The sequence below is a fragment of the Clavelina lepadiformis genome, chromosome 9, assembly GCF_947623445.1.
Source record: "Clavelina lepadiformis chromosome 9, kaClaLepa1.1, whole genome shotgun sequence".
In the NCBI taxonomy this organism is placed as follows: Eukaryota; Metazoa; Chordata; class Ascidiacea; order Aplousobranchia; family Clavelinidae; genus Clavelina; species Clavelina lepadiformis.
The window spans coordinates 2,828,353-2,842,623 of NC_135248.1; the positions used below are offsets into that span (position 1 = coordinate 2,828,353).

Here is a 14,271-nt window from a genome sequence, read left to right on the forward strand (position 1 = left end):
AACAACATCATGGGTTGCATGTACAAATAAGTAACAAATCTACAATTGTTATAAACCAAGAATTTTTATGCTTATGGTGAGAACTGATTTTCTATTATGACGTAAAACTGGCGCTCTGGTAAAATGACGAAGTTTGATAGTTTACGGTCGAAGCGGTCGAAGCTACACAAGTAACATAAACCTCAAATTGATTTAAACAATTTTAATTATTACATTGGTATATTTCTTTTTAAATTTTTAACTGGCATTCGTTTTAGCAATCGCATCCTGCCATAGTCAGTTTTGCTCAACACATATGTTAGCTATCATGAGAAGAACGGAATAATATGTGGTTCTGTATCTTGAAAAAGTAGTTGTTCTTGCACTCGAGTAAAGTTTTGAGCTACAGAACTCTATGTTTACGCCAAAAAGTTAAAGAATTAAGTGTCATAGCTGAAATAAAACCAAAATTTGACACCTTTCAATTGCCATTTTCTGGTTAAAGTAAAAAGTCCGGTAAATGGTGAAACAAGAGAGCAGTCCGCATCGAATGACGAATGGTTACGTTGATATATTCGACAACAAAACATTACGTACGTCCTGCTGCTGTTTTCTTAGCATAACCAAGGCATTTACGTAAAAATTTAGAATCTAGTAACGAAATAAGATGATTTCTACAGTCAATACTATGAAAAGCATGTAAAGTGCTGTTTCGAAGTTGTTTGGTAATGTCAGTTTAATGTTTCCTGTATTTGATTGGAAATTTAATTTATCAGAACGCAAGTTTATATGTAGACAAATTAAGTTTTTATCATATTACAGCATGTTATCTTATCGACATTGTAAGCTTAGATTCGTGTTTTGTAAAAGGGTGTCTGGTCTGCTTTCAAACCGATTCGGTCCATCAGAATTCTAACTACCAAATCGTAGTTTATTTAATACCGTACGCTTGTTTGCCACTTACGGTATCATGTAAAGTTGTAAACAACTTAAACCAAAACAAGTCAATGCCAAAGCACAGCGAAGAAGATCATGAACACGACAACTTTGACCACAAAGCAAGCGAAACCCATTGGAACCTTGACGAGCGCTTTCTAGAATTCGAAAAGTGCTGTGCGACCAACCGTGACAATTGACTGAGATGAATATGTGAGCGCGAAGTTTGAGTTTTAAACAGACTTTTAACCTCATAGCCCTGGAGGGCAGGTTTCTGGTCCATGCGAAATGAACAAAACAGCGTCTTGTTTGAAAGAGATAGGCTAGGCTACCGGTACAATTTTTATTTCAGAGTTTACCGTATGTAGACGAGGCTATTAGGCCTAATGTTCATGCAAATCTATTGCCTGATTAACCTAAATTTATATCCCATCAATATTGATAGCCTAGGCCTAGTACAGTAGGCTATATGTCCACGTACAGTCAGTACAGCAGATGTCGGAAGACTAGAACATAAACTAGAACTATGAACTGAAAGACTTGTCTTTCAAGTCAAGCTGTACTGTATTGGTACCGGTATGTTTTTATCCAAGGCTTATGTTTAATTGCATAATCTTGGTTACCCTATTCTTAAGGCCTATCGGTCTGTCAGTATCACTGATCAGTTGTATCAAGATAACAGGAATATAGCCTGGTCTATTTAATAAGTTTTTTAGCTGTAACATAACTAGCCTATAAGCTTGTCCTTCTAGGCCAGTGGATCTAATCGCTGGACTAGGGTGTAAGAATCTGTAGATAAATAGGCTAAGTATCGTTTAATATTTTTTTAATACAAAATAGGCTCATTTAGCTATCATTGTTTCCACAGTTATAGAAGAGTAACATTAAAATAACTTAAGTTTAAAAAGGTATAGCCCAGGGATGTCCAACCTGGGGCCCGCGGGCCACAGTGCGGCCCGCCTGAGATTTTTGTGCGGCCCGCTAGTCATTTTCACTCCAAAAGTATGTACTTTATGTACCCATTTTTCTTGAAATTTAATAGGTTTTGCGGCCCATTGAATTATTTCAAGTGACAATGCGGCCCACTATAATAAAAGGTTGGACATCCCTGGTATAGCCTATAGTAACAATAGTGTAAGCTAACTGGAAAGAATGGTAGTTTTTGACGTGAAATTGTGCGTGCAAACATGCAAACTTTGGCGTGATGGTGTGCACTGAAGCATCAATTCTTAATTTTTTTATATTAAATTGGCGTTCAAACAACTACTTTTTCTTTGTTTTTTTTATTATAAATTGGTGCGATGAATAAAATATTCAGCGTGCATCTTGATGAATCACGTGCGTGCAGGTGCCACACTTTTCACCATAAAGTGTAAATAATAATATTTTGGTACTTACACTATCCTTACTATTAAAATTTATATTGGTCATGATCATGAGTAGCCTATAGCTGCAAATTACGAAAGCTTTGAACAGTGGTTATGTTTATTTTGTTTTTGTGAAATTTGTATTGAGTTGATTTTAACTTCATTACTTTCAGTAAGACTTAGCTGATATCAGTCATATATAAATCATTTAAATTGGTGAATCCAATATAGATAAAACAAAAAGACAATAACAATAATACGTCTGTTCACCGGCAGAAGATTTATTTCATAGCAAATTTTAATCGTAATAAAAATGAAGATTAAATACGAAATTTGAGCTTTGCATTGCAAAATTGGTCTTTCACCTGCTGAGTGAGTATATATGTGAAAGAAAATTTTTCCTCTATTAACAGGTTTCAAACTTCAAGAGTTTTAGAAGGCTAACCTATCAATAGAATACTACTATTAAAGGTAAAAACATTTATCTGCAAGAACTTGAAATTTCTCAGTATTCTGCATATCAACTGACAAAATGTCAGCAGAGGTGGATGATTTTACGAAGGTTTGTTAATATTACTGAGCAATTCATTTCTACAAATATTGCAATTACTTTGTTAATATACGCAAAAAAAATGAAGCACTTTCAATTATTATTGCTTTACACTCTCTTCAGAAATTGCTTGATCGAACAAAAGCTAGGCGTGAAGCGTTGCAACAAAAAATGCAAGAGCACTCCTTTCAAGCTCGTAAACGAAGACCGCTTGAAGCTCAAGACAATATAATCGAGGAGAATGCTCCAGTATGCCCTGTCCAAGTTGAGGCAAATGCAGAAATTGGTACGCTTTGTGTAGTGGACAAAAACTGAGATAAACTTTGTGCTTGAAAGCTAAAAATCAGTGAATAAACCTGGGCATATGGCATTATGGTTTAAGTTCTTTGTATTGCTGGTTGACAGTAATTTTAGCTATGACTTTAGTTGCTTCTGAATCACCAAGCAAAAGATGTAAGATAGACACATTAAAACCTGCTGTTTTGTCGGAAAATAATTCTTCAGCTGAAAAGCATCCAGCAGGTTTGACGATATAACAAGCATACTATCTGTTAATGTGTTCCTTCTTTTGCATAATTCTAATGAATGGTTTAACGAGGTTAAAATAAATTCATAAGTATGTACTGAATATATACCCACAGACAGTTTTTGTACCTATGTTTTTAAACAAAGCCATATGTTTTTAACTTAACATTACATTAAATTTTTAGGTGAAAAAAATGTTAGTGAAAGGATGAAAAAGCTTCTTGAGCAGAGAAAGCAATGGGAGGCAGCGGGTACGAACATGCACTATTTTCTTGGAAAACACAGTTATTTCACAGCCTAGCGTTGCATATATCATACCATAGAAATGGCCTATAAATGTTTGTATTTCTTACTTAGATCATGATGATGAGGTTGACTTTACGTGTGTGTCATCTCCAGTCAGCCATGATCCCGACTCTCCAATGCCTGCTCCTTTAAATCGTAAAATTGACTTGGATCGAAAAGCTCGATTTGCTGCTCTTGCTGAGAAAGTGAACAATTTTGAAGATGATTTAACACATTCAAATGTGCCAAGGTATTAAACTTGGTGGTATATTTGCGAAATGTTTAAAACAATATGAAAGATCACACGACCAAATGTTTCATATTTTCCAAGCTTGAGATTCCAAAATCCAATCAATTGTGTTGTCATAGTTTGGAGTATTTTTGTGCAAACCTGTGCTGTTATGCTGTTTGTAGTGCAAGTCCAGAGAAACCTAAAGCTCAGTGGAAACCTCCAAAGGGCCCTGGTCGAAAGACTCCAATGAGCGATGCTTACCAAAGTGACATACTTGCAGATAATGTAAGAATTCACTGAGTATTCCATACTAATATGGAGTTAACAGTGTCTAGCAGTACCTTACAGTTAACCATAGTTGTGTGATTTCTTTTGAGAATAAATGTTTTAGAAAAGTATATTATGCCTAGGAATTAGAGGATAAAGAGGTGAAATCTGATGAAAATGTTCGCCCGGTAAAGCATGTTTCGCAGAGAGTATCACTTTCTATTGAGACTCTAAGTCAGTTTGCTAGTAAAGATGCCAAAGCTGCTTCTCAAGTACAGCAGCAAACTCCTGTGAGGTAAAGGCATGGACTAATTATTATCAAACCTTCCAGGTCTTTAACGGAATAAGTAGCTTATTCACAAAACCGTTTTAAAATGTGGCCTGGTACAAGTGTTTACCAAAGCATAGCTTTTTTCTGAAGTTTTAGTCAAGCAGCCAAAATATTGACCAGAATTTGGTTATCTGCTTAACTTCGGCCAGTAACCTATTCATTTTATGACATAAATGTGGTTAAATATAAGCGCCTCTTTAGTCCCCACATCCCAACAAGCAATATTCTAAGACATTGAAGTGAACAGTTTTCAAGTTTTTTCCACAAAATATATGTTAGGTGTAATAATTTAACAGTGGTCAATTTAACAGAAACAATGTTAAAAATAAATATGGTGACAAAATAACATTCGAAAGCTACAAATCGGACGCGAGTGGGGAAGGAGTGCGCCACCAAATCACTCCGACCACAAAAAGCCTACATCAGCGGTTGATTGAACTTCAGGTAAGCTAGTTGACAATGTCTTGTATGCTTTATGCATGTGGTTAACAGCCTTTTCTTTTTTTGTGCATGACTGACGAGATAACTTTTCTTGCCACTTACATCATGTTTGTTGGTTATTTTTCACCAACCTTCTTCAGTGAGTTTTTTCCTTAGAAAAATGGCTGTAAAGCAGAGCAGGCAGCTGGCGTTGATAAAGCAATTGCTGACAGACAACAGGAATTAAATCAACTTAGGCAAAAGCATGTTAAAAATGTAAAGGTATATTTTTAATTACTTTATGTTCTTATGTATATTAAACAGGAGCTTTTTTGTGTTTTAAAAGATTTTTTTCTAGCTATAGTTAAACTAAATTTGACGGTAACAATTGGATGGCTTCCCAGTGTCTTTGTTCTTAGACCAAATGCAACATATAAGCCTAGTCTCTTCTTTCGCTTGTGACAAAAACATTTTTTGTTGCTTAGACATTTTATTTGGCATTTATACGCTTCTTTCTTTTCCTACCAGGAAATGGCTTTGTCAATAATTGTTACACATAATGCTGTTCAAAGCATTTTGTTAGGTTTTGCTCTAACCTCAAAAAAACTTTCTGTAAATTGTTTGACAGATTTTATCTCACTGAATAGTAACTTGTACTTTTACATATTATGTATTTGTAGTATTTTTACCATCATGATGCGACAAAACAATATATTATATTCTTCATTTCAATGAGCTTGTTAAGTTGTAGAGTTTCAAACAGAAAATAGCCAGTTTGCAGTTTTGATTAGTGACAGATAATTAATTTGAACAGCTTGTGAAACAAATTGTGGCAAATTAATTCAAGTCACAGTCAATTAACTTGTTGCCTTGAGGTTTTTTCTACACGACTTGCATGACTTGAATACGCAAACTAACTTTCCTCATACAATCACATTACTGCTTCAATAACATTCACAATGACGTAATAATCATTCTTATGCGCAACAGGCTTTTCCTGTATACAACTCAGCTACTGTTATTTGAAATAAGATATCGAGTGGGTATATTTATGTTTCTGAGCAGCTGTAGAAATTCTAGAAATAGCAATGTTGGTTACATTCTTATGAAAACTGGCAATTGTTAGGTGTGTGGACGTGCATTTTATGTTTTATTATGACAGGCAATGTCCACGATAAGACAAGTCAGTTTTACTTACAGTGAGCAGTTGGCTTCCTTATGAATCATCCAACTGCTTTCCCAATAAAGTGACTAATCATTCTATCTTGCATTTGCCCCATGTTAAATGGTTGCTTGTGCTAATAGCTCAGGACAGAAGGCAGACAAAATTAGTCAAAGTGTGGTTTTATCGACAGAAAGTCTCTTGCAGATTGTGGTTTAGGTACTATATAGCTGGTGAGAATTCAGTTGTAATTTGTTGCAAGCACATGCAGTTTAATAATATTAAGTACAAAAAATTATACAATACACCATGCCTCATAATTCTCATTGTTTTGCTCAGACTACTCTGTATTTCAGTCTGTGGTTTAAAGAGTTTAAAATATTTACTTTCCCTGTCCAGGAACAGCAAACTGCCGACGAATTAGTTGATGAAGAAGAAGAGGAATGTATGGCTGTAACTAGCTCAGAATCTATCAAAGAAAATGCCAGTCTCAATGAATCTGCTATAAACGATGAATCCATTATAAACCTGGAAGATTCAGGTTTTACGATTTAACAAAATTTGACTATATTTATCGCTAATTTATTCTGGTTAGGTTGAAAGATATTGTAATCGCTGTTCATGCCAGGGCCTCTCAAATCAGGCTTCGCACAACCTTAACCACAAAAAAATTCTTCTAAATAATACAACTCATTACTATCTGCCGTAACAGGACATGTAAAAGTCAAGTATTAGTGGCTATTCACACTACAAGATACAAGTGACCATGGCACACACTAAGTGTGTCGGCCATGCTGTTCCATTCATCAAACTCGTTTAAACGCCCCACACCAAATAGCCAATTGACTACCTGCTTGGCTGTTTAGAAATGATCATCAGGGGCCTTATTTTCAGCAGAACTTGCTAATATTTCCAATATTTTCTGACCTATCACTATTGTAGTTGCATTTAAGCACACATTCTGCTGAGTTGTAAGCTTACCTTTATGGCAGTGGCACTTTGACACTGGTGTAAATCAAGTATGGGTTAAAAATCAAAAGTGATGAATGTTTTCAAGTAAGTTGCATATTCAAGTAATGTGTAAAGACAAATTTCTTCCTTTGTACAAAAATATTACTGGGGAGGATGTATTTGTGATAATTCTTTTGGTCTGTGGAACAAACAGACATGCTTTTAATACTGAGGTAAACTTTATTGTCGTGCGTTGCAAAGTTTTCTCATTTTGAAAGATCACGGAAAATATTACTGCGAGAAGTGAGTTGCGAATGAAAAATGATTTAGAAGCTCTGGCTTATGTTCTTATAACGTTAAGTGGTTGACATGACAGATAATTTTGAGTAAGCTATTGGGGCTAACTACAGACTACCATCAATATTTTAATATTATTATTTATTATGCAACAGAAGCAAGTCTGGATGAGGAATCTGCCTCATCATATGGTGATGATATGCTCGACAGCATAGATGATGAAGACGCAGGTAAACTGCTTCATAATTCCTAAAATTGATAGTTTGTCTTGCTTGGTCATTGTTTTTCTTAACTTTTTAAGTACTACATATAACTGTGAATTAGGAATTGGTTGTTGAACTTCAAGCAGGAAGAAAAACTTGCATTTGGTTCTGGATTACAAAATAATGTGTACGCTACACTTAGAAAAGTTAAAAATATTGTTTTATTACTGCCAAGACATTCAGTTAAAGGTAAGTAGAAGCGAAGATGTAAACTCATCACGAAGTAAAAATGTAAGCGTTCACTCAGTAGATGATAACGACAGTGTTTCATCAATTCAAAACAACATGCACAACTTGTCAGGTATTACACAGCTAAGTGTATAGACTAGTTACAGTTTAGTGTGGTTTTAGGACAGGAAATGAAAAGGGTAAGCATTCGTACCTCATTTGAGGTCAGTACGGTGTTTAACAGCATAGTTTGCCGCTAGCCCAGGTTGCAAGATGTTGTTGTTGGAATAAAGTACCGGCGTGCTGCACAGACAACATACAATTACTTAGTTATTTAATTACTTAATTAGTAATAAAGTTACTTTTTTTGCAGCTATTGTGTAACGATATGTTTTAAAACGAGCACATCCGAAGCAAAAATTTGTAAAATTGTTTATGAAATGTTACTAAAATTGCTATTTCACATGTAACAGTGGAAGGCAATGAATCAACTGCAATGGATGACACTGTTGAGGACGCCAAGCCCTCACCTAAAGCAGAAGGTAGTCAATTACAGTACAATTGTTCATTTTATAGCAGAGCAAAAGGATAGAACGCATGTAGCACAATACGTACCAGTTATCACAAAGATTGTGAAAGTCATTGTAAATAACAGCAGCATTATCACGTTTTCATGCATTATGAGCCAATAACTTATACAAAGCAAGAGCAAATAAAAATTTGCAGATTTTTTGCTAGATCATCTTCCTAAAAAGAGCGCCTCGAATGATGAGGAGGAGATCTTTAAAAAGGAGAGTGAATCAGAAGAAGAGCAAATGATTGATGAACTCTTCGAAGGAGTTACAGATGGAGATACGGATGACAGCTTATTGGAACCTCCACTTTATTCCAACACTTCGCTTCTTGATCTGCCATCTCTTACCAGGCAGAAAAGTAGACAAGAAATACGTTCGGAACTAACTGTGGTCAGTTATCATCAGGGTGACTCCTTATATGTTTTGTTTACTATATAGTTACTTTTTAAATGCCTGAATAACTTTCTCTCAAAAACACATTTTTGATTCAAAGTTATTTTCTTGTTCGAGTTCATATGCGCAAGAGTTTGCACAGAATATCTATCCAGGATACCCCATAAAATGATAAGAAGTTAATAGATTTTCCAGATTAAAGTCTTATTATTACATTTACTTATCATCATATGATGCATAGTATTTCTCACAAGTACTGGTTTACCGGTTTAGCACAAAAGGACATGTCATGAAGCTGAAGATAGGCATTTAATTCAACAACAGCCGAGTCGGCGACTCCGGCCGATGGCTCGGTCCAACTCGATGGAGTCAGTTGTGTCTTTGGATACTGAGAAGAAAGAACAAGCTGAGGAATTCCCAGTGTTCACTATTGACGCATATCGTACGGAGAAACGAAAATCAATTAGGTATACCACCCTTGCTGTTAAAATAGGGTCAGATTATTTTTAAAGTATTAAATTGAGCCTACTCTATCACTGCGCTGCTATTAACATCTCTCAATGCTGTATTTACTGCGATGATGAAATACACCATTATTTAACTAAACTGTAACTTAACCTTCAGAAAAGTTGAGAAGAAAATAGTCCGCAAAGAAAAAGTGAAGCCCAGCCAACCAAATCCTGAAATAAAATCCCTACAGGTTTGTCTCATTGAGTTCACTAACCACTACATCTAAAAGCCAACCAGGGTGAAGACAATGATTTTACCAAGTTAGTTTATTTTTAGGAAATGAATTCTCAACTTCTGGAAGAAGTCCAGCAGCAACAGCGTGTCATTCAACAGGCCAGTGCAGCGTTGAACTGCTGCTACGATGCTCACCACGGCAAAGGCTCAATCACAGAGCTTGAGGCGGAAAAATTGCTTCTCATTGCCAGTAATTTTTGATCAAAAGCTGTTTTTAAAATTTACAGCGGTTCTCCGAATAATTTTCAACTCTTGCGTTGTCATGTTAATGGTGCCACTCTGTGGTCTTAATCTGTTTTCAGAATTTAAAGTTTAAGTCATTTCTGAGTATTGTGTGCATTTTGAATGTTTTAAAAACAAAACTTGGAAAAAATCTTTATCCAGGTGAGAAACGACTTGCCCTCTTGGCTGAAATACAAAAGTTAAAGATGCCGAAGTCGCGTGACTCGTCTGTCAGTGGCATGCAGCCATGCCGTGGGTCTCTCACCATTGATCACATCCAGCTGCCACTGAGAACTGAATACATTTTCTCGATGGCAAGCAAAAAAGATGGAGGTAAACTTTTTTACAAACAATTCTCAAAACATAAAGTAACATAACTTATTTTAAATATAAAGATTGTATAAATTTAAAATTGTGAAATGAATAAAAACGGTGTAATCTTTTTTAAAATTTAATATTTGAAGTTATTTTGCGAGCAACATCCCTCTCAAATTTAACTATTTGTCATTCTTATGTGAAAGGTGACGCAAAGGGTCATTACTACTTCATACTTGTGCGATGCGGAGCTCAGAAAATATTCGCTACACATCTGGCATCCACCCAAGATAGCTTGTCAGCTGATTCTCTTGTTTTCAGAGACAAATTTCAATTGTAAGTCGATCGAGATTGTTAGCTAATTTAAAATCCGTTTATCGATTTTCATGATTTGGTATTAATTGGTGTAGTAATGTTACTATACACCTACATTGGATGGTTTCTTCTTCAATTGGTTGTTAGCAATTGAGTGTGATAATAGTGATAATACACTGTAATTGCTCTCTGGTATAATTTCATCTCTCATTTACATTTCAGTTCGAATTTGGAGAGTGATTTTGACATTTCGATTGAAGTTTACAGCGTGGTAAGTTGAAACGCTATTATGCACTTTTTTCTCTTTGCTCATTTGTTATGATTAACTAACTATGGAACAACTATACTCAGATTACTAAACCTTATTCCCTTTAACTTCAAGACGTCCTATTAATTATCCGCATTAATACTGTTCATTGAATACTGAACTTTTGTTCTTTGCAGAACCACAGGGCTAGAGCTGACGGAGTTCCAACCAACGAGAAGTCAAAGAGCAAATTTTCTGGGATCCTGCAGAAGGTAAAGTTGTAACAGTCAGCATGTATTTATAAGCAATTAGCAACCACCACTATCAACTAAATCACTTACTATGGCTCGATTTCCCAAAACCTAAAGATCAGTACTTTCTGATTTGACTTTTTTCATGCACCCCCTGAAACTGATGTAGCCAATTTTGCACCCCCGATCGGCAAGCGCTGCTTTAGTAGTATCCAGCATTCGTATATTTTAATTTTAAAAGCATTCGTGTGTCGAAAAACATCCAGTATGTAGAAGTTGACTAAGTTTAGCAAATGTTTTACTTTTAATAGTTTTAGTTTGAGTCACTGTAAGTGAACCTTGTTTGACCCAACTTTTAGGCAAAGTAGGATATATCTTTTCAGCATAAGCCGTGTGAGGTAAAGAAGAATTTCAAAGGAGCACTCCAGAAAGCCAAAGGCGTGGTTAAGCATATCAGCTCATCTGGAAGTTACACTGTAAACAGAAGTGCTACTACCGCAGAAAAAGTTGGTTGAGGCAAATAACATTGTTTGGAAAACTTCAACTTGGTCAATGGTCTAAAACAGCAACCTTTTCTGATTGTTTGCTAGCCTTACACTTTTTTAAAGTACAGTATAGATTACCTCAGTTTAGCTTAGCTAGAAAAAAGCTTATTGAGGTTAGGTGTAGACTGTAGACAAATGGAATTTAGGTTTAGAATTCATTTTCTGCTTTAGTGGGCGTCTAAATTCTATATTGTAACTCTATAGAGTTGTCATTGTAGTGGAAATCTTAGGTATGGTTTATTAATTGTCCTAATGTACTGCAGTTTAACAGAGTGCTTTGCTTTAGTGATAGTCTTTTTAAAATCTTTAGCATCGGGTTGGTCGGGATAAGAACAAATTGTCTTTGGCATGGCATGTTTTATTCTGGTAAAATTGACTCTTAATAATGACATGCTTAAAATGTTTTCAATTTCACCATGAAATTGAACTGCAAATTGCAGCCAGTTCTCAACAGCATGTAAAAACAACACAAACCAGTCTATGTTATGATTTCCCACCTGTGAGAGAATTAAGTTGGTTTTAATGTACTTAGTCTTCTTCCATCACTATGCAGTCTCTTACGCCACGCAAGAAATCCAAATCGTCCCACATGACTTACTCGCATACTGCGAGTCCTGGTGGCCCAAACGCGATTCGCATCAGCAGTTTCAGCATCATTGGAAGCATTACCCTAAAACTTGAAGACGTGGACCGAAAGAATTTCACCCTGCAGAAGGTTTTTAATTCTTTTTTACAAGTCATTTTGTTTGCAGATTAGCAAAAATTTGCTTGTCGATGATGATTATTAAACCATCCTATTGCATTAATGATGTTCATGTAAAAAGCAATCGTAAAATTTCTATCCAGGTCCCATTTTTGTCACCAATCACCGGTCACCTTGGTTGTAGAATCAGCACCAACGTCCAGTCAATTGCTGAGCAAAGTGGCTTCTTGGTAAAACATTGAAAAACGACAACTAACATTATGTAACATGTTCCCTGTAACTCACAAAATAATGACGTCTTAATTGTATTACGTCATAGACAATGTTTGATGACGTTGGTGGACTAGGAGCTTGGCATAGAAGGTGGTGCGTGCTGCGTCATGGTGTCATTTACTCTTGGACCTACCCGGATGACGAAAAACACAAGGTAAGGAATAAAAATGAAGGACATTGTATTGGCGTTTTTTATTAATTATGCCAATATTAACGTAAATATTGTAAATATTACAAACGGTATTATGTAAAATTATTGAAATAACACTTAACATGACAGCGAGTTTTAGTATCAAAATAAAAAATTGAACTTCTACGAAATGTAATGACAAAATTCTAAACTTCAGGACGCTCTGAGCAAACTGCAGATGCGAGAATGCATTAGCCTGGACGTACGCACTGTGGAGCGAATTATGTGCGCTCGCCCCAATACCTTTGAAGTTCGTACTATGAGGCCCAGAAGACAAGGAGACAAGGATAACTTGATATCGCAAGACACTGGATCGGTTATTCAGACCAAGTAAACGTTTTGATTTATGCCATTAATAATGTTTACTATTTTTTGTTTTTTAAACGGAGTGATTAATGGATAAAAGATATGTACAATTACCGTTTGACTTCTGTTGTTCGAAGAAGTGCTTTAAGCATTATCTTTAGGCATCAAAAAGTTTTTAAATGATAGTTAACGCAAGCTTACGAAAGCTCGCGTTTATAAATTAAAGTAAACCATTGAGGTGCTATATCCTACCTCACTGCTTTTATCCCACTATTGAGGTTAGCACCGTTCTGCCAAAACTTCTATCTGGGACAGCAGTGTTACTTCCAACTACACTAACTAACCTCAATATTCTGCCAATACTAGGCACTGGCTCGCCGCCGACACCAAGGAAGAACGCATATGCTGGATCGACGCTTTGAATCGTGCCTTGGCCGACGTACGAGCCTGGGACCCGACAGCTCTTAAACCATTGACCCAGATTAATAAAGTCTGAACCTGGTGGATGGCATTTCGTTGGTCGTTTGTATATTTCTACACCTGTATTTAAACTGTTCTCTACACGTTTATTCATCGCTGTTGAAGACGTTTGGGTTGTATTACGTAATCGTAACCCAAGATATGTTGCGTGGCGTTCCGCTCTCAATGATTATTACGTTTGGCATTGTATATGTGATAAACAGAAAGTTGCATTGTACACAAAATCGTAGCAAACACTATACAGCATCTTCTAAACACACAATTAATTGACCGAATGAAAAGCACGCGTTGTTAAGCTTCTTTGAACTGCTGCTTTTAACGCAATGTTCTGTGTATTCTGTTAAAATCTTTTCGTTTGTTATGCAAGTTTATTCTGCTGTCATACTCTGCCGTCCTATGCTATATGTTAACAAGCAAATACTTACTCTTACTAGAATGTCCGTATTGCTACTACAGACCAGACAACAGTATTCGCCGCTCTGAGGTATTTTCGACAGTGTTTTTCCATTACACCCCGTGTTTAATTGGACCTGTATATTGTTGTCTATCGCTGCTATGTCGGAATCTCATTTTAAACTGCCTTTAAAATTGCATTAGCCCTGCAGCACATTCTATTGCGCTGGTTGTGTATCCCGTATCTCATAGATTTACTACAGTTAACTGCTATCTTAACAGTTCACCCCTTGGTGGTTTCCTTCGTGAACAAGTTTTGATCTATCTTCTTGTACATAGCATTGCTAATAAACATATCAAACTAATTGAAGAGGATTTGCTTTTTCATGCGCGATCTATTATTGTCAACCAAAAAAAGAAATAAAAAATTTTCAAACTGTATTGCAGCAAAAAACTATCAGTTGACTGCAGAATGTTGACTAGTATGAGTCAGGTACGGTACAACCAGAATCCGCCTTTTTAATGTAAGAACAATAATGACATAAACCAAATATATCTATTCTTTACGAATCGGCTCCCGTCAAAG

The 14,271-nt window shown here is 36.0% G+C and overlaps 1 protein-coding gene across 5 annotated transcripts; it reads left to right on the top strand.

Moving 5' to 3' along the window:
* The first annotated feature begins 2,704 nt into the window (after positions 1 to 2,704).
* LOC143470543 (uncharacterized) lies at positions 2,705 to 14,055 on the top strand. Of its 5 annotated transcripts, none has more exons than XM_076968747.1 (26): positions 2,705 to 2,844; positions 2,956 to 3,118; positions 3,247 to 3,354; positions 3,543 to 3,608; positions 3,715 to 3,892; positions 4,057 to 4,159; positions 4,285 to 4,436; positions 4,784 to 4,916; positions 5,070 to 5,174; positions 6,454 to 6,595; positions 7,458 to 7,532; positions 7,741 to 7,866; positions 8,207 to 8,275; positions 8,472 to 8,698; positions 8,975 to 9,168; positions 9,326 to 9,401; positions 9,488 to 9,635; positions 9,830 to 10,000; positions 10,189 to 10,318; positions 10,520 to 10,568; positions 10,742 to 10,816; positions 11,894 to 12,055; positions 12,187 to 12,273; positions 12,363 to 12,470; positions 12,664 to 12,836; positions 13,179 to 14,055. In XM_076968747.1, the coding sequence occupies exons 1-26, from the start codon at positions 2,815 to 2,817 to the stop codon at positions 13,306 to 13,308; spliced, it is 3,180 nt and encodes a 1,059-aa protein (XP_076824862.1). In that variant the 5' UTR covers positions 2,705 to 2,814; the 3' UTR covers positions 13,309 to 14,055. The 5 variants fall into 5 exon arrangements, with proteins under 5 accessions (XP_076824862.1, XP_076824863.1, XP_076824864.1 ...); XM_076968748.1 differs by having other exon boundaries at positions 5,070 to 5,168; XM_076968749.1 differs by having other exon boundaries at positions 3,259 to 3,354.
* Positions 14,056 to 14,271: the final 216 nt, after the last annotated feature.